Source organism: Kwoniella mangroviensis (assembly GCF_000507465.2).
Source record: "Kwoniella mangroviensis CBS 8507 chromosome 1 map unlocalized Ctg02, whole genome shotgun sequence".
Classification (NCBI taxonomy): Eukaryota; Fungi; Basidiomycota; class Tremellomycetes; order Tremellales; family Cryptococcaceae; genus Kwoniella; species Kwoniella mangrovensis.
The window spans coordinates 3194585-3216313 of NW_027062534.1; the positions used below are offsets into that span (position 1 = coordinate 3194585).

Consider the following 21729-nt stretch of genomic DNA (forward strand, 5'->3'; position numbering starts at 1 on the left):
ACGCCACAGTTGGACCGCGATTGACGATCGATGACGTTTTCGTGAGCAAAGTTACTACCCTACCATCTTTCATCCCAACATCTTCTTCTACCCTTCTATCAAATTGATGTTCATATGTACATATCCTCACCACACACCTTGATCAGTCACCACAAGCCAGATCACCAGTAGCTGACCTCACCATGCCATCCAATCAAACAATCTTTCCGTCATGGCATTTCGATCACTGGCGAGCTGTCGACGATAGAGTCAGAGGAGGAGCCAGTACCTCCCATCTTGATCAGGTCGATCTAGACTTATCAGATTATTCTAATGGAGATCTGGAGAAAGGCAAAAGTAACGCAGGCGCAAGATTCTGGGGTCATCTAGGTAAGTGGTGTACTCACATCCCACATTGATATAAGCTATCTATCAATACCACTCTGTTCTTCATCCCCGCCAAATACATATTTGGAAGCTAAAATCCATCATACCGTACTGTCCTTTGTCCCATAATATACTATAGATATCGATACTCTAGGTGGAGCAGGTTTCGCCTCTCAATCCTACCGCTATGGACCATCACCACTCCGTCTCCCCTCCCTTTCATATACCGGATTATCCATAACTTACCGACCCGATCCACAAACGCACTATACCGAGAAAACTCCTAGGGACTATACATTGGTTCTGAAGACTACTCCCACAGCTAATATACCTAAACACCCTAAGACACCCGGTCCACCTAGAGAAGCTCAACTCACATATGAAGTCACTTTCTCCCTTCCTACTACTACGGTAGGAAAAGCAGAAGCAAAGGCCAACAAGGAGGAGAAGAGGGAATTTAAATGGAATGAATTTCAAGCTACTTATAGGGGCAAACACGTACCAGAAGGAGATGAGCGATGGGTCCCATTGGATCCGGGTTTGATATATGAGTTGTCAATCATGTGTAGGAGTGATTTCGGTAAGCAGAAGGGTGATTTTGGAGTTGTGGTTAGGTCACTAGAAGCGATAAGGAAAAACGAGAATGGGTGGTGGAGTGGGCTTGGATGGTTGTGGAGTTGGGTAGTGGGATTGGTAAACTGGGGTTGGAGCTGGAGCTCGAGGGGTGGAGTGAAGTTGGAAGATGGTGAGAAGAAGTTGATTGCTTAGTAATCAATTTGCCTGAACAATCGACATACAATACAAGCTGAAGCATTCCGATGGTAGATATACATTTATTGAATAGATAGATGTATACACCGTGTACAGTACAACATGTATACAATTTATGGAATACAACACGATTGCGGAGAAAATGCCTTTATCCAGTTTTACTGATTGTCCCCCATCAGATTCATCTGGACCAGCAACTCTGCCAATCCCTCATCACCCGCACACTGTCTATAAAAATCAATAGGCAAACAGGCCCTGATTCTCTCGCCATTTGACATACGTTCTAAGATCCATCTGCACATTCTCGAATTTATACCTTCTACTCCTAATCCCCAAGATGGGAAGCCAAATCCTTTTGCGATGATTGTTGGGAGGGATAAAGGGAAGTACGAAGCGGTCAGGAAAGAGAGTGTGAATGTTGGGGATTGTGGGAGGGTGAGGGTAGGTGTGAGATGGGTCGTTATCTATTGATAAGTGTGTCATATTAGCTATATCGTGAGCATGGTTGGAGGATGTGGAAACACACTGCATCGAACTTTTCCGGTATCTCTAGAAAAGTATGTACACGATACCTATACACGGAATAACGTATCAGTAAAAGCGCAACCTAGCCTGAGTCTGATCATGATTATATAGAAGATCGATATTTGATCGGCTCACCAATCCTGAGTCCTTACTTTCGTTCCATGGCAATCCCATTCAAATCCTTCTTTCCGTGAATCAGGCCAAGTATAAGGATGTATACCCATCCCCTGCTCCCATCTACCATTCCCATCTTTATCCCTATCAAACCTAGTTAATAACAATCCTTTACCCCTCACTTCCCCCAAGGTGGGTATTCGTTCCTCTAAGACCCACTCATCTAAAAATGGCTCGAAGGCTTTGTACAAAATTTGGGAGAAATGAGGATGCCATGGTGGAGTCTCCTCCTTGATGGATAGGATGAGAGTTTCGGTAGGGTGGGTTTGGAGGAATTCATGGAGGACTATGAGCAGGGCAGAGAGAGTAGATCGTTGTGGACGAGGACCGTGATACACTACGAATGATGGAAAGTCACATTCCATAAAAGTGCAAAGAGAATGTACGTGATGAATGTGCACTCACTCAATAGCTCATCCCCTACCACTCTCAATCTCACATCGAGAAACCTTACTCCGTCTAGCAACTGTCGCTCGATAGGAGTACTTGGTTGTTGACATTGTGATATAGGATCTGGACGTGATTATGATGTATGTTAACAACACTGAGCTCGTTGTATGTGGGCATGATTTCGGATGGGATACATCACTCACACCCATATAGAGCACAAGACTCATGTGTTCCAGGTAGAGTGATCTCACCAAGATGCGTATCGTCTGGTATACGAGAGAGGAAATTGGCTGTATCGGGTTTCTCATATATAATCACTGTATCTCTAGTTGATCTATCACCTTTAGTCGTCTGGAGGTCAGGTGATGATCATGTCTATTAGCTGGGAGCGACAGAAGGGGGATGGGCAAACGACTCACATAAAGCCTAAATGCTGAAAACCCATTTCCCTCACTTAACTTCAGCCTCTCCCATCCCCTCCTGCGTAGGTTTCTATTTGGTGCTATTCGGATCGATATCGATGCATGCCGTTTCTCATTGCAGTATGAGTAGAACGAGATCGTTATCAACTCGTCTTTGGTATCTCGCTGATTGGGCTGGAAATGATATCTGTCTCTACCTGTGAGGACGAAAGGTATAGCTTGTCCATAACCTTTGTGTGATTGTTCTCCTGAAGGTTGAGTTTGGCAGGTCAATGAAATGATTGACAGGTTCGGTATCAGTAAATCCATACTGTCTTATCTATGTTTAAACATTAGAAAGTGAAGATAACTTACTGGAAGCTGTGGAGTACGAAGATCGGCTAATTCGGAAACAATGGTATCTTGATCAGCCACAAATGCATCTATGATATGACTATGATATCGGGATACATCATCTTCAGCTTCACATAGACCAATGGATAGACACTGTGCAGTTCTGATCACATATGTATCTTGACAGCAGGTACGAGTAATGCATAGTACCATAGCATGCCAGTCAGCTACAGAGACTTATCTCCGACTACTACGTGGCAAGAACTGATATCTCTCCCTCGGCAAAGCCGAGATACCACACCTTTCAAATGCTTTCATCCGATCTTCTCGAGCGTCCTTGCATCAGAGATCCTCTGATTGACGGAATACCGCCTACACACGATCTTATCAACCTGGGTTATCACTTCACTTCCGTCTCCTGTCCATCCGACCCCGACCACCGCCGATCGACAGCAGGCACGGATGCATCCCACAGCGGCACGGACCGCCGGATGATGGAATAACGTAACGTCATGGATTGTTGACAATTCGAAGTATTTGGGGACTATCTTATCTCACCTTACACACATATATATATATACTAGCTGCCCACCCAGACGCACAGCGATCTTACCTTGTGCATACTGCTCACAACAGCTTCTTTGATCATCCCACCAGGATTGCCCACCTTCCCTCCTCAGCCCAAGACTCATCATGTCCACCTCAATCATTCGCACATCTCTACGAGCAGGACAGGCCAGCATACTACGACCACGTCGTTCTCATACAGTTGCTCAGAGTCTCATGGGTATACGGTACAATTCTTCAGCATCTTCATCCAAGACTTCAAGTCCCACACCGAGTCAACAGCTTTATACGCTGAATGAAATCGACAAACTGACCACGTCAATAGCTCGTATGTCATTCGTTTCCTTTATCTTAAACCATTGGATCCTTAGCATGGCAGTAGTACAATCAGATATTCCCAATACATACGCATGAACTCACTGACATGTCTTTGCATCCTTTAGAATCATCTTCCGGGCCGATTCATCACCTTTCTCCACTAGTCATGCGAGCCCTCCCCGCTCCATGGCTATCATCCCACTCACCCGACCTGGCATCCCAGGGCGATACATGCTCTGTCGACCATCATGCTTCGTCTGCAGAGCCATTCACTGAGGAAGAACTCCTTCGACCTAAACACATGAGCGAGAGTTTCACAAGTTTCGATCTGCCGCTGGCGACCGATGCGAAACTGTATGAGAGGTATGTCAATACTTCTGGAGGATTCAGTAAGTCCATTACACATCACCTGTCTGGATGTTTGGTAGCCAGGATGCTTATCATTGTATGGTAGGGATGGGTAAACTACTTGAGCGTGAGTCAGTCCTTTTTCACTAATAAATCATAAAAGGCTAATTGATGTCTGGTTCATGTAATTATAGATCTTGACTCGTTAGCTGGAGCAGTAGCCTATCGACATTGTCTACCTACACCTAAATCTGCTGCGTCAACGGATGAATCTCAAGCGTTCCACGAAGCATCCTCTCGAGCTGGGCTGTACCTCGCCACTGCTAGTGCAGATAGGTTAGATATGTTTGGTAGACTGAATAGGGAGAATGTCAGGTACGTTCAACGTCCGACAATGATCTCACATAAAGGAATGTGGATGTACAAATTACGGATTTAGAGATTTGAAATTCTCAGGATTCGTCACTTGGACAGGACGATCGTCATTGGAAGTAGTAGTGAAAATGGAAGGGCATCGACCGTCAGAACCATCTGGACAATTCAAGACCTTGATGTTGGGTAGGTTTGCGATGGTCTGTAGAGATTCGAAGACCAACAAGGCGAGGCCAGTACCAAGATTATTAGTGGAAAGTGAGGAAGAAAAAGTCTTATGGGCTATTGGGGAAGGTGAGTACTACCCTCATGCTCCTCAGCCTATTCGGGAATCTCAGACTCGAATATATGAAGCTGAAGGCAATAATCATTTTTAGAGCATCAGAAGAGAAGGAAAACAAGTGCTATGAATGCTTTGGACAAAGTACCAGTACGCAACATACATTACACCCCATCATAAGGGCTCGAAGATACTGAGCTTACTGTATCACCTTTGCAGCCGTCATCGGAAGAAGCTGAAGAATTACATAAATTGATGTTGCAAGTTTCAGCCACAGAGGAAGTCGATGGCGAGCAAGTTGTACCCATGCAGGATACCGAGGTGAGAACTCTTTCGACCTCAATCGAGATACTCAACTACGGAAAAGCTAATGTTGGTACGTCGGAAATAGATCCAAACTGTGCAGCTTATGTTTCCTCAGGATAGAAATCTGCATGGAAAGGTATTCGGAGGTATCCTGATGCGTCTGGTAAGCTGATATCGGTCGAGGTGATCACTAAAAAAATTGCTAATTTCAATTTGTTATCACCCTCTTCAGGCTTTGTAAGTTGTACCTGATTTCGCTTTGTTGTGGTATATCTAACGGAATGATGCTGACTTTGAACTCTCCAGTGAACTATGTTTCACCAACGCGGCCTTGTTCTCCCAAGCACCCATGCGATTCTTAGCACTGGACCAGATCACTTTCCGTCTACCCGTGCCCATCGGTGCGGTGTTGCGATTATCGTCCAAAGTGGTGAAAACGACTAAACCTCAGGACGGACCGGATGGAAAAGCCAAAGTGCATATTATGGTAACAGCGGAAGTAGAAGAGGTTGACACAGGGGTGAGTTAAATGACATGAAAGGCATGGATGAGATCTAAGTGTATTGACCTTTTTTTCGCAGGTTCGAAGAGAGACGAATACCTTCTTCTTCACCATGGCCAAAGAAGATGATAAACCCATTGGAAGGACCGTGATACCTTCGACATACTCTGAGGCTATGCACTATCTAGAAGGGAAAAGAAGACTGGAAGTGGGTGATGAGATGAGGAGGTTGTATCAGGCTGGGAAATTGCAATAGATTGACGATCATCTTGACTGGTCTGCCTAGCTTGTTATTTTGTACGAAATGCATGTATGTATCTTTAACATACTAATTTGTCGAAGCGGTACAGCAAGACGTTGTTCGTGTATATATATATTTCCTATGAACTCTTCATGACAAAGGAAGATGAAGTATACGGCTACGCCACCGGATTATGAGATTACCTTTTACGCCACTCTTCGTTCAACTGACGTGTAACTTAAATGGGATACATTGATGTTGTGTTTCACATTTCAACCTGTTCAAACAGTCCCTTATTACAGCTTCAGATCCGTTTCATCGCTCATTCCACTTCACTGCCATTCACATCGAATACTCACCGAAGAAGAAGAAGAAGAAGGTACAGATATAATTAACGATCGATTGACCATTCAGCAAGACGATTATCACGGTAAACGGTAACAGGAACGGTAGAAACGATATTCTGGATTTCTATAAGGTACCAATCAACCATCCTGGGAATTGGAGTAGCGAGTCATACGTGTGGTGGATGATACAAACTGGTACTGTATCTGCACTTCAGATGAAGGGAGATTGAACGGGTATATCATATAATCTACAGCTCCTAGATAATCGCATAGGTGAAGATAGGTCGATCTAAGAAAGAAGAGTTGACTGTTGAAGTGTTTGGTTGCTTCAATCAACATCGACACAGACCTATAGAGAGAGGAGGCGCTAAAGGATCATCCAACAAAGCAAGATCCCATCGGCGTCATCTATCTCATCCAGCTTTCCCACCTCAGCCAACTTTGAACCTTCACCTCTACATCCTGATCGAGCGTATACGGCTCAACACTGTGCGGACTGCGCAACGCGAACATCTCGTCTTCCATCCTTCAACTCTCCAAGCTGGCCAGCCTGGCAGTTCGGTCTGACCCAACATGTCAGTGACGTCGCCTATATCAGCCAGTCCGGGTTTATCGTTGTTGGAATGGGACGAAGCTGCCGTGCAGTCGTATTTATCTGATTTGGGATTGAGTAAATATGAAGATGTAATTTATGGTAAGTTTTCATTATCCCCTTACTATATGGACTACCAATCTATTTATGGTGAAGATATGTCCATGCTGATAGATTGATGGTCACCCTCGCAGAACATGGTATAACAGGAGATGTACTTTCAGTGATGGATCATTCGGCCTTACAAGATCTAGGTATGACCAGTCTGGGACACAGGTTGAACCTCCTCAGAGCGGTTTGGGAGTTGAAGAAAGATCAGGGGATAGAACTCGGTGAAGATGATTGGAAACCGCAAGGTGGGTCCTGTCTACTCATGACTATCCATTTCATCGAAGAATTATACATGCTGATCTTGTTGACTATCGCACCTGATTGTGTACAGATGCAGAAGAGAATGATAAAGTTACTCAGAGTAATGTAGAAAAGTTATTAGATATGATACATGAACAACGTGAGCTACCCCCTGACATCCGACAGGCATCATAGAAGCCTATCTAATCGTGTTCATATGTAGAGGAACGCCTGATACACTTGGAAAGAGAACAGATGAGGATGTTATCCGCCTTCGAGGAGAATGGTACACCCGTACCTACAAAACCCCACTCGGCAGATGGGGAAGTACGTGGAATACCTGGTATGGAAGGGAAATCCAATCTTGATAGATCGGGTAGTTTGAGATGGAAGGATTTCAAGGAAAAGGGAAGTGATGGTGAAGAGGTTGAGGCTGTGAGTGTATCTTCCACGACATACCATCCGATGCCCACGCTTGTCTCTCTTCACCTTGATTCGCTCAGGCAGACTTCATAAGCTGATATGGGGATCTAATCATGCCTTAGGGCCCAAGTCGTTCCAATCGTCGCGCATCGACGGTCTTCCCCTCATCTCTCGCATCATCCACCGCATCCAACCCTAACGGTCAACCGGTCCCACATACCTCTGACACTCCCACCTTCCAAGATAGCTTCACACCTACTACAGTCACGTCATCGTATCCGTTCGAATCGCCTTTAGCTAATAATCAAGGGAAAGGAGAAGAAAAATCTCATTCTAGACCTAATCCAATTCAACCACCACCATTAACCAGATTGTTATCTTCTGGTCCGGTATCATCGAATTCGATAACTTCACCTCCACCCAATATATCGCAGTCGCAATCACAACAGCAGCAGCATCAACAATCATTGAGTGCACCCAGGAATACGAGTCAACCCATCTCTGGACCTAGTCCGACTGGAAATGCCCCCTCTGGATCTGGCACCAACCCACCGTCGGATAAAGTGAAATCGCAAGCCAATGCCGAAGCTAGAAGCGCCGCCAAATCATTCAGAGTAACGCTCGAAGATCCTTGTTGGAAAGTCCTTCCTGCGGCTTTGAAGAAATACAAGATTAATGATGATTGGAAGTTATACGCGTTGTTCATCTGTTTCGACAATACTGGTGAGTAAAAATTCTCGTACTCCAGCAATAGGCATCATACAATTGATTGAAGAGTCTCTCGGCTGATGAGCCATTCAACAATGCAGAACGGTGTTTGAGCTACGATGAGAAACCGCTATTGCTGTTCCAGAAATTGAAGGAAAGCGGACACAGACCGGTTTTCATGCTTCGACATATCGTGAGTATTGTTCTTGCAATAATCATATGATCAATCTTGTAGTATACCTTGTCCCGCAGAGGGCTTTCACAGTTCAGCAGCTGATCCGTCCTTTCGTGTGTTACAGAAAGATATAAGATCTCCTATAGCAGTCGCTCAACAGAAGCAGGCTCAAAAACTGGGATTACCACCTAATACCAATGTCAATGTGTTACCCAAAATAAAACCTTCTTCAGATACCTCTATATCACCTACCAAAACTTCCTCCCTTCAACCTTCGGGAGGGAGTAGGAATGGTATTGATGGAGATATGCCAAATGGGAATGGCAACTTTCCCGAACTTCCTAGTCCAGGATTAAAAGATGCTTCGTTCGATGCGTCCGCCTCGGCCTCGACCTCGTCTAGACATCCCGCCACGAATGGACTGATGAATCTCCAACCTGGTCAGAATCCAGGTACGATGGTAGATGAAGATGGGAATATAGTCAACGTCACTTATGCAGTCGCCATTTACCCGTAAGTCCACAGTTTATTCATATGATATTGAGTTTGAGCGATGGGATTAATGTTGTGATGTTCGTTTGTTGACATCAGGTATATCGCCGATAGACAAGACGAATTCAACGTTGCTGTGTGAGTTAATGTCTTGTATACTGACGCAGTCTCATCTCAGTGCCATACTGGCTGATTTTGATTTGTTGATTGATGACGATGGATGTATACAGCGGCTCAACCTATGTGATTCTGTCAAAAGCGAAAGGATGGTATATTGTACAGAAAGATCCAGATGGGTTGGGACAATCGAATGATGCTACTCAAGGATGGGTACCAGCTGGTGAGTGCGATTCCTTATGACACTTCGCGCTCTGCTGGACCTTCTGGCGTATTTAGAAGAAGAAGAAGAAAAGACTAACTTTGGATACTTATATAAATCCAGGCTGTCTCCTCGAGCTGTCGCAACCTATCTCACTGGCATCCCCTACACCTTCAGGAGAGATCCCTGCATATCCCGGATTATCGCCTCTCCCCCCCTCTGCTATCATCTCGTCGAGCTATGCAGGAAATGTCTTGATGGATTATGAAGCGAAGGGAGATGCGGAGTTATCACTGAAGGAGGCGGAGAAAGTTAGGGTGTATAAGAAGTATTGTCATTGGTCAGTAACACATCCTTAATGGGTAAAATCTGCGTTCGGACTCGATGCTGACTGTAGATACCCTGCGATATATAGGAGTTATACGTGAGCTTTAATCCATTTCATCTGTCTCACAACGATTTGATGAATCTCAGCTGATTGACTTGATGAATAATTTAGGATCAAATCAGATACAGGTGAAAGAGGTTGGGTACCAGCCTGGTTCGTTGGTAAAGCAGCTACTGAACCTAACACCACTACCGCCAATACACCCTCGTCAGCTACTACACCTACTCCAACCGGAGCTGTACCTGGAGAAGGGAAGATGATGAATAATGGTGATGTGGAAGAGAGGTTGAGAGATGATACTCCTACGTCTACACTTGGTGCGGGAGGCGGACATCCAGGGGAAGGTAACAAGATATAATGGAATGATTGTCTTGTATTGCGGATTATCGGAGGTTTGTCTGTATTGTACATATAATCAGATTTATGCACGATCTTGACGATTTACACTATATCATCGCAACACCATGTGCAACGCAACTCTCAATTTTTCGCCCATTTATATGTACTTGCCTGAAATTACTATATATCTACAAGTTCAATGTACCTCTACCAAATTCAAAGGCACTACCAACCACTTTCACCTTCGATTCATCTTTTTTATCCACTTTACATTTCAACAACCCGCCTCTTGAAGATCTCTGATGACCTATGACTGTCAGTTCCTTTGGGGAGGTGACGGTGTCGAGCAGCTGTTCGGATATGTACTTGGTAGATGAGGAGAGGAGGTAATACCCCGTCAAATGGGCATGGAATGAGCCGGTCTGTGTAGGTGATCGCGCAGACAAGGTGACTCAACGGTCAGTAGACATTTTTGTACTGCATATACAACGTGGTTGAGTGAACAGAAAAAAAGGATCTTACTCACCACTGGATCCTCGTCTATACCTAACGCAGGACCAAATACCCTGGAGTTTATGTGGAGTTGACCTGTCCTGAGTGACTCAGATGTATCCACTTGGGTTATAACTGCACATCCGGTAACCTCGACCTGAGCATTTTCGAATTGATCAGCAAGACCGAGTATAGTTGTTGAAATTGTCACAAAATCGTGTGAAGTAGATAAGTAACTCACCAAAGCTTTAATATCCACTTTTACACTTTGAACATCCACATCTTCGTTCAATTGGACGATCAGACATCTATTCCCACTGAAATCATTTTCCTCGTAACCCAATATCCCACCTTTACTCAATCCAAATGCACTTTCTAATAATCCCACTTCTTCTGAATTTGTAGGGGAATTACCGAATGTCGACAATGTCTTTGACGATAACCCAGGTAAAGTGATCTGGATTTCTTCTTCATTCACTTTGACAGCAGTAAGTATACCACTGAATTTAGTTTGGAAATTGATTTTGGACAAATTAGGATACAGGGAGAAAAGGACTTTGGATGATGCTAATGTCGCGTGTCCACATAGGTTTACTTCCTGAACACCAGTCATGAACAAATTGATATCAGTACGAATTGCCACCGATACAGGTATCAGCTAGAGTAGATGAGAGGAGACTGACCACTTCAGGTGTGAACCATCTTAATCCCCATTCACCTTCATCCTCATTGATCGGAACGAGATAAGCAGTTTCTGAAAATCCAAAATCTCTAGCTACCGCCGTCATCCATACATCATCGGTAGATCTCTTATCTTGAGGATCGGAGAATAGGACGACGGAAGCTTGATTCCCGCTATGAGGGTTGGACCCCACGACGAATGCGTTGAGGAGATGGAATTGGAGGGAGGACATGGTGGTATAAGATAGAAGCAGAGTTGAACAAGAGAATGGAGGATGAAAAGAGGGGTGGTGGTCACTGGTGATTGACTAACTGAGTGGTTATGGCAGATATTCGATGGTACGTCGTATCGTATCCGTTTTCTCTGACTCGAATCGACACTAGTCACTCGTATCAATGGTATCAATCACCATGACTCGTATCGGCTAAAATCACACCATCTCCATCTATCTAAGCTCATTTCGGCAAAATACAACCACCACAACCGCAGATCCCACTTGGTTTCCCACGAATGCATTTGTTCGGTCACATCCTCGGTTTACAACCTGTTTACCATGCTTGATCAGGGACGCCACCAAGTTGGGGTGAATTGGGATCGACACCTCAGTCCACCATGACAAAACACAAGATGTGTGGTCTTGTGTATAGACCAAACCGAAGTGTTTCGAGTTTCATCACAGAACATGATCACTATAAATACTTGGCTTTGGGATGCAGTGCGGTGTGTAGTGGCTTTGTTTACACATTTGAGCGATCGAGATTGATAACTCAAGTCAGATACTACCTACCCCTTTACGGCATTTCCTTTGATACTTCCCCGTGAGAACTACAAAGTGTGAGTTTCAATACCATTGATTGTAATTCTCACTTAGGTCATGATCGATCTCATCTATCTATGTGATATGTATATACTTACTTGACCGATTGAGATTTAACTCTCTATCATTGATAACTTTCGCATCTTATCTCAAACTCTCTTCGTCCTCTTAAGACTGAACACTGATCAAGATGTCATCATCAACTGCAGAACAAGACATGTCGAAATTGAAGAACATCGTTATTGTTGGTGGTACGTCCCCACATCCAATCCTCCTATCACCCTTGGTCAGATGTACTGATGAAATTTTCTTAGCCTCCTCGGCAGGTCAACAACTTGCCAACTACCTCACACCGAACCTCCCCTCTTCACATCGAATCATATTGGTCGATGCGTTGGATTACGCTTTCTGGCCTATCGCTTCGTTGAGAGCTGCAGTCGTTCCAGGTGAGTACAGCATCACAAAGTCATCTCTGAGATGTTCGTACTGATGACGAATGATTGCTTGCATAGGATGGGAGAAGAGAATCACCGTTCCATTAACACAAGAGACTGTCTTCCCCAAGAACTCGAATCATCGACTGGTCGTTCCCAACAAAGTGGTTGAATTGAAGGAGAATTCGATAGTTTTGGAAAAGGTATTTGAAGGTTCTAACGAAATCCCATTCTTCGTGAGTACGAGTCAGGTTCCTACCAATACTGAGACTTTAGGAAATACCTCCGGGGGCCGATGAAATGGGATGGGTGGAACGCTTTGACCTCTTCGTAACAATCTACTCCCGAGTATACCTGCCCTGCCTGTGCTGACAAACCTCTTCGTAACAATCTACTCCCGAGTATACCTGCCCTGCCTGTGCTGACAAGAGGTGTGCATTCTGACTTGACGTAGAAATGTATCTTGTCCACTGGTGCTCAACAACCCAGTCCGATGAGACCCCCTGCCGGCTCTACCAAACAAGCATACCACGATACCTTGATCAAGACTCAGGGGGAGATCAAACAAGCTAACAAGATTGTGATAATCGGTGGCGGTGCCGTCGGATTGGAAATTGCAGGTGTAAGTAAACTTTCATGGGGTAGTCTCAGATTATTCCAAGTTGTTACAAGTTTCTAATGCTGATACTTTCGATGTTTGGGTGATAGGAAATTCGAGCGAATTACCCTGATAAATCCATAACAATTGTCCATTCCTCTTCTCACGTCTTACATCCTCAAGCCTCTGCACCGGATCCAGAAGGCAAAGCACACTCATACTCTTCTCCACCAACTTTGCCTAAACTCTCTATAACTCTCGAGAAACTCTTGGCAGACTCCAATATCGATTTGATCCTCAATGACAAAGTCGATATACCTGCTGAACAGATCTCGCCAGAAGATTGGTCAGGATCGTTTGGTCTACAAGATGGAGTGAAGAAAGTGAAACTTGCCAGTGGAAAGGTGTTGGAAGCTGATTATGTGTTTGTGAGCATTGGGAATAGACCCAATGTCGGGTTGGTACAACAGACGGATGAGAAGGCTTTGATATCTGGTATGGTTGGAGTAGATGAATACCTCAGAGTGAGTAAGAAACACAACGTTGCTCTTACTCTCACCTTCTTTAGTACAGTGTCTATTCAAATTTTTGCGCATGCTAACGATCATGTCGTGCGGTGTTTTATAGGTGATCTCTGAAAATTCCGAATCATCACTTACCAAGAATTACTATGCTATCGGTGATTGTTGCTCTACACCAGGTTGGAAGACTTATATGGGGGCGGATTACGATGCCAAGGGATGTTCTGTCAAGTGAGTGGGCATTGGGATTGGTCCAACATGTACCATACACTGATCTGCGATACTCTATTACAGCATCATCAATGAGATCAAAGGTAAAGCGCTCAAGAAATACGTTCGACCCTCGTTAGCAGCAATGGTCAGTTTGGTTTCCTCCTGAAATTACATATGTATATCCAAAAGGGTTCTCTTCATATGAGTAGCGGATCAAACGGAGGAAATGCTGACAATTCATCTCCTTCTTTCACCAGATGATCCCCCTTGGTCCAGAAAAAGGTTCCGGTACACTTACTTTCCCAGTTGTCGGAACATGGCAAGTCCCCGGAGCGATGGTCAGGGCAGCTAAAGGTGGGAATTTACTGTTGGATCAACTGTTCTATCCTCGATTCAAGGGTGAGAAGAAGGTCACCGCTGGTATGTAAGTAAAGCGAGATACACTGTGTGATGATAATCATCATCGAAGAATCGAAAAAGGAGAATTAGATCATATCCCTAATATTCCTGTGCAGTAATATGTGAGATATTCATATTTATAGTTTATAGACAACTTAATCAACGAGTTCGAGTTTCATGCAAATAGATCGATTACTTGACGACTTATTCACCTCTAATTCCTTTACAAGCTTTATCTCTCAGATTCCCTTTCTTTCCAGCTTGAGTAGCATTTCGAAATTGGATCTTGGTGAGACCGAACTGATTTTTGTTGATATCAAGTCAGCTCGCAGAGCTTCACATACAAAAAAAGCTGTGGTGAGATGTATGTTATGCTCACCTCTTGGCAGATCTCATCGACATTACAAGCTTTCAATCCTATACTAATGATCTTCTCGAGGAATTGTTCTTTCTTATCAGGTGTCGAGTGAGTGTTCGAAGGTGAGGCAGATCCAGAGGAGGTCAATTCGACCTTAGTCTTCTTGGGAATTTTAGGCGATTTATCTGCTCTTTTGACGTCTTGTCCTGGGGTGGGAGTGGGAGTATGAGGCTCGTTGGAAGGTGAAGGTGAAGGGGATCGTTTCATTTCGAAATTTCTAATTTGATAAAATACGAAGGAAGGTAGGAAATCTGATGGGCTGTTTGTTGTAGTATCCCGTCAGCTAGGGAGGATTCCGATCACATTATACTTGGCTAATTGTTTTGTTGAAAAAAACAAACAAGGAAGGGGCATGAGGTTTTGTATATTTTCGTCACTCACCAAGATGTGAATAATGAGTGTATCGATTCGTTTTGTGATCTTACAAAGATACAATCTCAGGTATGAGAGAGGAGAAGAGAAGACAGAAGGAGGATTCGAAATCATCGTAAACGATGTCGAAGCTTGCTGATAACCCCAAGCCATCAGAATCACTGTAGACTCGACCTGACGACCATCAGATTCCTATTCAAGACCTACAGCGAAAACTTCCTGAACCAGTGTAATGTTTGAAAATCGACCCCAATTCAGGAACATAGCACAACGATCACACGGTCAACAGAAGACGACAATGACGATGGTGTGACTTTACGTCTCGTTCGGAAGAAGTCTTCCATTGCGACTCATCCCCCACTTGGTACATTCTCATATCGTACCGAAATAGTACTGTACCGTGCTGGGTCCCTCGACTATACATTGACTATCATACTTTTCTCAGATCCATATGAAAACTAACTCGATCTCAAACCTCATCTTCACAAATCACCCCTCAGTTCTCAGCTTGATCTTCACGGACAGTATATACCACATACGGCCCAATGCTAATGCTGAGGCACTTCAACCAGAAGTGGAAGTGGAACCATTACTAACACCTTGAGAGCTGGGATCGAATGTAAAATCAGTTGGAATTTGAGCTAATGCCAATTCCGCCTGCAATTCTTCCCAATCGATTTTACCAGATTGTTGGTCTTCCAAGTACTGCGTAGCTGCCTTTTCCTCGTCTGGAATGTAGTAATGGGAAGAAAAGTCCGTGTCTGGTTGAGTCTATAGACCGGTAAGTAGTTCAGCGTTTGGACTTGACATCTATTGCATAAGGTATACGATTGGAGAAATGTAGAAGAGGACTATAAAAGGTGTAGACTTTCACTCATATAATAGTCCCCGTTCGTTGATGAGTTTGACATGATGATTACTTTTGTCGGTATGGAGATTGTAATTTTTTATTGGGGAATGCTGAAAGACAACAAATGTTAGTTATCAACCCCAATACCATTACCTAGATTGAAGGAAACCGATCAAGATTCGACTTACCGTTGATGAGATGAAGTAGTTTGTGACTGTTTTGGTGATGTATGGGTTTGTGGACAGCTACACAAGATCGTTGAGAGAAATGCTCGCCTTTTTATATCTTTCTGCGACTCGGTCATCCCTTGGAGTCATGTTCACACCCAGGTGAACGAACCTTTGTGTAATGAAGTTTGAACCGTTTCATGCACTTCACACGACTTCGATCCTTCCATCAATAGAAATTTCCATCCTTTCAGCAAATGCTCGACGCGCTCAGTCAGCCACTCATGATGTCAGAGACTGATGCATGGGATCAAAGGTTCTGTTAACAATGAATCATCGGCTTTCCCGTGGGTGCAACAAATCATTTTCACGCATTGCAGCTATGATGTTAGACCTGTATCATGAAAGGCATGAATCCCCTGGGGATGCTGGAGAAAGGTGACAGAGCTGAGTCGAATGGATCAACTCAGCTGGCGGATATCCCGTCCCCGACATGGTCTTAAGCCAGTCTCTTCCTTTGACCATATCTCCTCCCTTCATTCATACTATCCTCCTCATTCCTGTCCCTTCCTACCCCTCCACCCCTTCCCCTACTTCTACCGGTCCCTCTCCCTCTCCCTCTGTGCCAGGTATCAACACCATCCCCCAAGCTCCCTCTGTAGCCAGAGTCGACATGATCTTTCTTGCCTATTAATTCCGCTTTATTCAATAAGAACTTCCACAGACTCTCTACCAATGATCGATCTTTACCTTCTAACCAGTCTAATGAGATCGATGAGTAGTCCTTAGCTGTTAAGGGCGGTATGAATTGGATTCTAACTCTGAACATTGGATTTTGAGCTTCCTTCTGACTTTCGTTACCTTTGTCGTCCTCTCCTTGTTCATCAGGTTGTCCAACCTGGCGTGCTAATGCTCTACGAGCAGCTCTCGACCATGTATTATTTATGGGTTCTATTATGACTCCGTTTCCTTCCTCGTCTCCATCTATTGGCTCATAATGCAGCGAGATACTCTGTAATATATTTAGCACCTTCTGCCTGAGTTCTTCGATCGGTATAGCCGGCTGAGGTTTATGTGTAAACGTGTTCGGCTGAGGGATTAGTCGAGTAAAGGAGGTATTGGGAATGACTTCTTCTGGTCTAGCGATATTCTGCAATGGGGTGAAGTCGTTGAGGTGAGCCAAAGTCTCAACCCTGCGCGAATAGCTCACATCTGGTATACGGATCGATGAATGGGACCAACCCAATATCCATCTGGTAGTTTTCGACAGTTTGATACTTTTCAAAAGGTAGTTGTCAATCTGTATCGTATGGAAGAGAAGGAGGAGATGAGCAAACACTCATTCCTATGAGCAGAATGTAGCTCACATACCTTGTTCTGTCTGAGAAGTTCCACTAAGGCTGACAAGGAAGCGTATTTGCCTATCAGGGATGTGTACCACCTGACGAAAGCATATCAGCTAGACACACTGTCTCAAAGAATAGCTGACTTACCGACATCTCTCACCAATCTTCAGACTCTCTTCTATCATCTTACCTACAAAGGCTACTTCTCCTCCTGGTGTGATCAGCTCGTTATTGGCAGCTGTGGGTGCCTACCGAACTGATCAGCTCAAACACCTTGCCACGGAACGGGTATATTTGGTACATTAGTACATACCGCATGAGCACCCAATTCTTTGCCTTCTTGGCCCTCCCTTATCTCTTCCTCTGATCCGAAGAACGGTGGATTACATATCGTCAAATCCCATTCTAGCACTTCGTCATCTAATATGGGGAATAAGATGGGACCTGAGGAAGGTGCACGTAACACGTCGATGGATGATGTTGGGATGGAGTTCTGCGTGAGCACTGAGAGGGAGTGTTCATGCGATACCTGGTCGAGTTCTACCGCCCCATTGCACTGTGAGCTGCCAATCACTCATATGAATGTAGCTCACCTGTTGCTGTTATTTTGGCATTGGGTCTCAGTCGATGAAGTAGTATGGGATAAATCGCTGTTGCACCTGTACCTCTATATCTTTATCAGCCGATATGATCGCTCCCAAAGCAAGATGTAGCTCACGTATCCAGTACACGTATTGGTTTTGAGGAAGATGACGAGGGTAGGTACGGTTCCAGGTCGAGCACATAAAGGAGGTAGTCGAGCCTGGATATGCGTTCATCAGCTCACAATCCGCGTATCTCATGGGGTGCAAAGCTGACCTGTTGGTGATCTATCACTGGATATGTCAGCTAAAGCCTGATTGTGCAAAAGATGACGCTTAAGCTTACAGTGGGACACAACCTATCTTCCCGTAAATCCACATCCAAATCCCAATCCTCTTTCAACAAGCACTTAGTCAAGGAGCGTAAGGCAGAGGGGTCCTGGAAGTCTATAGACGCAAACCCCTCCTCGAACACTGTGACACTATAGATATACGAGTTAGTATACGCATTTAACGGAGGGAGAAAAGTCAGACAGAGAGGAGAGCAGCGTAACTCACTACTGAGCGAAGTCGGGAAAGCGGGAAGCCAATCTGGCGAAATCAGGTTTCTTGCTCAAATATGGATTTCCCCGATGCATCTTGCAGAAGCGCAAGGGTTATCGAGCCTGGATTGAGGAGCAAGAGGAGAAGTAAGGGTAGAAACTTCGTATGAGTGAGATGTGGAATGTGGAATGGAGAACGAGACTCGATGTCTGTTTGGGCTCAACACGAAAATGGACGACCTCCACTTTGGTACCGCAGAATGCAAATTGGCAGTAGTGACATAGATGCATGAAAAACGAAATCATCGAGATATGAAAATACATGTTCTACCCTTCTCCCCCCTATATTCAATCAACTACGAGCCCTCTTAGCAGCCTCTTCCTCCTTATGCAATTGTTCAGCTTCCTTCAGCCTCCTAGCGAAATCAGACACTTTCATCCTTTCCTCCTTCCTCAACGGGTATGCTCCACCGGGTCCAGTACTACTCTCGCCTTCTCTCGATAAGGACGGTGGGGCATCTACAGCGGTAGATAGTGATTCGGGTAGGGATGTGGGGAAATCAGTCTCGGTTTTGGGAGGAGCATTGTCAGGTATGGTGAATCGCGATGAAGATGCGTTTTTGGGTGGTTTGGGTACGTCGAGACGTCCCGGGTAATATGTATCGGCAGGTATTTCACCTATGAATTATATCATTAAACAATATCATCAGCGTCAGGATGAGTTATGTATGCTCTTCATGGTAATGCGATAGACTTACCCAGAGCAATTCGATTCTTGATGTAGTTAGCTTGTTGCTGATCATTCGTGAATGCTACTCCACCATATATCATCAATGCTATCACCGTAGCTCCCTGAGCACTATTTGTAGTGGAACATTATTCAATCAGTTGATGGGAAATATCACTCATGAGATGTAGCTCGACTCACTATACACGTAATCGCAAGAATTGGTTAAACTTATTTCGATTCCCCTTTCTCAGGTGATATGTAGCTCCCAATAATGCACCAACAGTAGCGAGACATCCTACATCAACACTGCTGATCAGCTTTGCTAGGCCACTTTAAAACTTGTGGACAAGCTATACTGACCTATCGGCACAAAAGGTTGCTCCTTACATTTCTTAGTGATGAAATCGGTGAACGAGACTTTATTGGTAGATTGAACCGGTATAGACATGGTGACTCGGTATATCTACAGCTTCTTCTCTACGACCGATACCTAGTGTTATACTTTATGCCAGTCCTTGTGATGTGTTGATGGTCAGTTGAGATAGCAGATGAATAGTATGAGTGATGAGATTTCGAAATATCATCTCAGATTATCGGAATGCAGAGCAGATGTAATGACGATCGGATCAAGTCACCCCCGTTGATAAACCCACGTGACACACCCCTCTGGGATATCCACATCATGCTGATCGGTAATCTATCCCAGTCGATATCATCCAGGAGAGAGAAAGTTAGCAACGATTATTTTTGGTATTCTATCAACCTTAAGCGACGAATACTGAAGAACAAAGTGATACACCATGGCCGACCTATCCAAAGCCAACGATTTCATATCCTGGCTACGATCGAAGGGAGCTCACTTCCATGAATCAGCCGAACTCAAAGTGAGTTACTGGTACCTCACACCGAATCCAAAGGAGATATGATGTTGATGATCCTCAGGTAGATCCCGAAACGGGCTTATCACCTTTCTCAACTTCTCCGATAGGACCTGACGAGAGATTAGTCTCATGTCCTTTTGATTTAGCTATCACTCCGGAATTAGCTACTCAGGCGGTATGCGAGATTGCGAATGTCGCGGAGGAGCAGCTTGTATGGCCTGCCGAGTCCAGTAGGCAGGGTGAAAAGTGGAATGCGAGGATGAGGATAGGTGCTTATTTGGGATTACATTGGATATATCAAGAGAAACTTTCAGAAGACTCGTGAGTCAGCTTCGTCATCGTACTGGATGACAAGAGCTGATGAAACTTGATTTGATCAGATCATTCCCACCTGCTTTACAACATTTGGAATATCTGGAATCCTTACCCCCACCGACAAGTCTCACCACCCCTCTGTACTTCTCACCTGCGGAATTGGAATTGTTAAAGGGAAGTACATTATATGGAGGAGTCAAAGCACGTCAGGAAGAGTGGAAAGCGGAATGCGAAGTCGTGAGGAAATTACTGAAAGAGGATGGACTGACATGGTGAGCTAAATACGCTTGCGGACCCTGGGTATGAAGCTTACTCCTGCTGGTTGTCGGCTTCAGGGATAGATACCTAGCAACGTCTACATATATGTCATCAAGATCATTCCCATCGAAATTACTTCATATACCTGATCGAGCCGATTCACAAGCTCATGAAGCTAAGAAAGAAGATGGAGATGAGCAATCGCAGCCTGTGTTATTACCAGGATTAGATCTGTTCAATCGTAAGTTGAATTTGGGCTTTAACTTTCAAGATGCAGAGGGTTTTATACTCGTAAATGCAGATTCCCGCGGTCAACCTATCCTCTGGCTTTCATCCCTCATACCCTCGACTACTTCCTCAGCACAACCCATACCGTCCATCTCCCTAGTTTCCACCCAGCCTACGGAAAAAGGTGTTCAGCTATATAACAACTACGGGCCCAAGTCCAATGAAGAGCTGTTGCTAGGGTATGGATTTGTCATACCTGCCAATCCTGACGACACTCTCACTTTGAAATTGGGTATATCCAATATACCCCTTGGGAAACTTGATAAGCTAAAGAGCAAAGGGTTAGATCCTGATAGACGCTTCGATTTGAGGAAGGATGGTGAGATGGATAAGAATCTACTTGAGATACTAAGGATAATCCTGAATGAGCATGATCACCATGATCATGAACATGAGGAGATAGATGAAGAGGATGAACATGCGTTACATGCTCAGGAGGAAAGGGAGATGCAATTGGAATTGGACGTTCTGGGCATGTTAGGTGGGATGTTGGATGATAAACTTGAGAAATTACAGGGGAACCATGAGGGGAAGGATGTCAATGGGGAAGTCAGAGAAGAAATTAGAAATATGTGTGAGGTATACAAACAATGTGAGTGCGCAGATCTGACACATCAATGGCATCGCGCTGAGATACACTGACGATATCTGGTGCTATTTAGGTCAAGTCGATATTCTCAACGCGGCGATGGATAAATTGACAGAGAGGATAGAACGTATAGAAGGGCTGATAGATGAAGGTATGGGTGGATGTCCCTGTGGATGTTGATCGTGAC

At 44.5% G+C, this 21729-nt stretch overlaps 12 protein-coding genes across 12 annotated transcripts; 6 read left to right on the forward strand and 6 right to left on the reverse strand.

Annotated features, from left to right (window-relative positions):
* Positions 1–182: 182 nt before the first annotated feature.
* I203_106316 (uncharacterized protein) lies at positions 183–1134 on the forward strand (the record flags this gene model as incomplete). Its single annotated transcript, XM_019150833.1, has 2 exons — positions 183–369; positions 506–1134. 2 exons carry the CDS (start codon positions 183–185, stop codon positions 1132–1134), a joined length of 816 nt encoding a protein of 271 aa, XP_018999710.1.
* Positions 1135–1295: 161 nt separating this feature from the next.
* Positions 1296–2957, reverse strand: I203_106317 (uncharacterized protein; the record flags this gene model as incomplete). The annotated part of the gene is made up of 6 exons (XM_019150834.1): positions 1296–1601; positions 1664–1709; positions 1798–2173; positions 2242–2349; positions 2430–2577; positions 2646–2957. 6 exons carry the CDS (start codon positions 2955–2957, stop codon positions 1296–1298), a joined length of 1296 nt encoding a protein of 431 aa, XP_018999711.1.
* A 717-nt stretch (positions 2958–3674) lies between these two features.
* On the forward strand, positions 3675–5413 carry I203_106318 (uncharacterized protein; the record flags this gene model as incomplete). Its single annotated transcript, XM_019150835.2, has 9 exons — positions 3675–3876; positions 3992–4255; positions 4321–4341; positions 4409–4589; positions 4654–4880; positions 4964–5016; positions 5086–5187; positions 5258–5335; positions 5405–5413. The coding sequence occupies 9 exons, from the start codon at positions 3675–3677 to the stop codon at positions 5411–5413; spliced, it is 1137 nt and encodes a 378-aa protein (XP_018999712.2).
* A 108-nt stretch (positions 5414–5521) lies between these two features.
* I203_106319 (uncharacterized protein) lies at positions 5522–5930 on the forward strand (the record flags this gene model as incomplete). The annotated part of the gene is made up of 2 exons (XM_065517945.1): positions 5522–5692; positions 5754–5930. The coding sequence occupies 2 exons, from the start codon at positions 5522–5524 to the stop codon at positions 5928–5930; spliced, it is 348 nt and encodes a 115-aa protein (XP_065373249.1).
* A 905-nt stretch (positions 5931–6835) lies between these two features.
* I203_106320 (uncharacterized protein) lies at positions 6836–10068 on the forward strand (the record flags this gene model as incomplete). The annotated part of the gene is made up of 11 exons (XM_019150836.1): positions 6836–6956; positions 7049–7210; positions 7297–7365; positions 7429–7640; positions 7751–8351; positions 8438–8529; positions 8636–9024; positions 9103–9141; positions 9234–9343; positions 9446–9662; positions 9822–10068. 11 exons carry the CDS (start codon positions 6836–6838, stop codon positions 10066–10068), a joined length of 2259 nt encoding a protein of 752 aa, XP_018999713.1.
* A 169-nt stretch (positions 10069–10237) lies between these two features.
* On the reverse strand, positions 10238–11455 carry I203_106321 (uncharacterized protein; the record flags this gene model as incomplete). Its single annotated transcript, XM_019150837.1, has 4 exons — positions 10238–10471; positions 10576–10698; positions 10783–11139; positions 11225–11455. The coding sequence occupies 4 exons, from the start codon at positions 11453–11455 to the stop codon at positions 10238–10240; spliced, it is 945 nt and encodes a 314-aa protein (XP_018999714.1).
* Positions 11456–12230: 775 nt separating this feature from the next.
* Positions 12231–14234, forward strand: I203_106322 (uncharacterized protein; the record flags this gene model as incomplete). Its single annotated transcript, XM_065517946.1, has 8 exons — positions 12231–12291; positions 12355–12486; positions 12553–12710; positions 12929–13096; positions 13183–13596; positions 13700–13824; positions 13888–13951; positions 14064–14234. The coding sequence occupies 8 exons, from the start codon at positions 12231–12233 to the stop codon at positions 14232–14234; spliced, it is 1293 nt and encodes a 430-aa protein (XP_065373250.1).
* Positions 14235–14409: 175 nt separating this feature from the next.
* I203_106323 (uncharacterized protein) lies at positions 14410–14830 on the reverse strand (the record flags this gene model as incomplete). The annotated part of the gene is made up of 2 exons (XM_019150839.1): positions 14410–14505; positions 14585–14830. The coding sequence occupies 2 exons, from the start codon at positions 14828–14830 to the stop codon at positions 14410–14412; spliced, it is 342 nt and encodes a 113-aa protein (XP_018999716.1).
* A 729-nt stretch (positions 14831–15559) lies between these two features.
* Positions 15560–15906, reverse strand: I203_106324 (uncharacterized protein; the record flags this gene model as incomplete). The annotated part of the gene is made up of 2 exons (XM_065517947.1): positions 15560–15756; positions 15870–15906. 2 exons carry the CDS (start codon positions 15904–15906, stop codon positions 15560–15562), a joined length of 234 nt encoding a protein of 77 aa, XP_065373251.1.
* A 605-nt stretch (positions 15907–16511) lies between these two features.
* I203_106325 (uncharacterized protein) lies at positions 16512–18577 on the reverse strand (the record flags this gene model as incomplete). Its single annotated transcript, XM_065517948.1, has 10 exons — positions 16512–17162; positions 17223–17312; positions 17384–17453; positions 17506–17606; positions 17672–17898; positions 17952–18025; positions 18077–18160; positions 18217–18227; positions 18286–18421; positions 18498–18577. The coding sequence occupies 10 exons, from the start codon at positions 18575–18577 to the stop codon at positions 16512–16514; spliced, it is 1524 nt and encodes a 507-aa protein (XP_065373252.1).
* A 256-nt stretch (positions 18578–18833) lies between these two features.
* On the reverse strand, positions 18834–19659 carry I203_106326 (uncharacterized protein; the record flags this gene model as incomplete). Its single annotated transcript, XM_065517949.1, has 4 exons — positions 18834–19159; positions 19240–19340; positions 19410–19506; positions 19572–19659. The coding sequence occupies 4 exons, from the start codon at positions 19657–19659 to the stop codon at positions 18834–18836; spliced, it is 612 nt and encodes a 203-aa protein (XP_065373253.1).
* Positions 19660–20011: 352 nt separating this feature from the next.
* On the forward strand, positions 20012–21722 carry I203_106327 (uncharacterized protein; the record flags this gene model as incomplete). Its single annotated transcript, XM_019150842.1, has 6 exons — positions 20012–20095; positions 20154–20413; positions 20473–20679; positions 20743–20906; positions 20967–21545; positions 21616–21722. The coding sequence occupies 6 exons, from the start codon at positions 20012–20014 to the stop codon at positions 21720–21722; spliced, it is 1401 nt and encodes a 466-aa protein (XP_018999719.1).
* Positions 21723–21729: the final 7 nt, after the last annotated feature.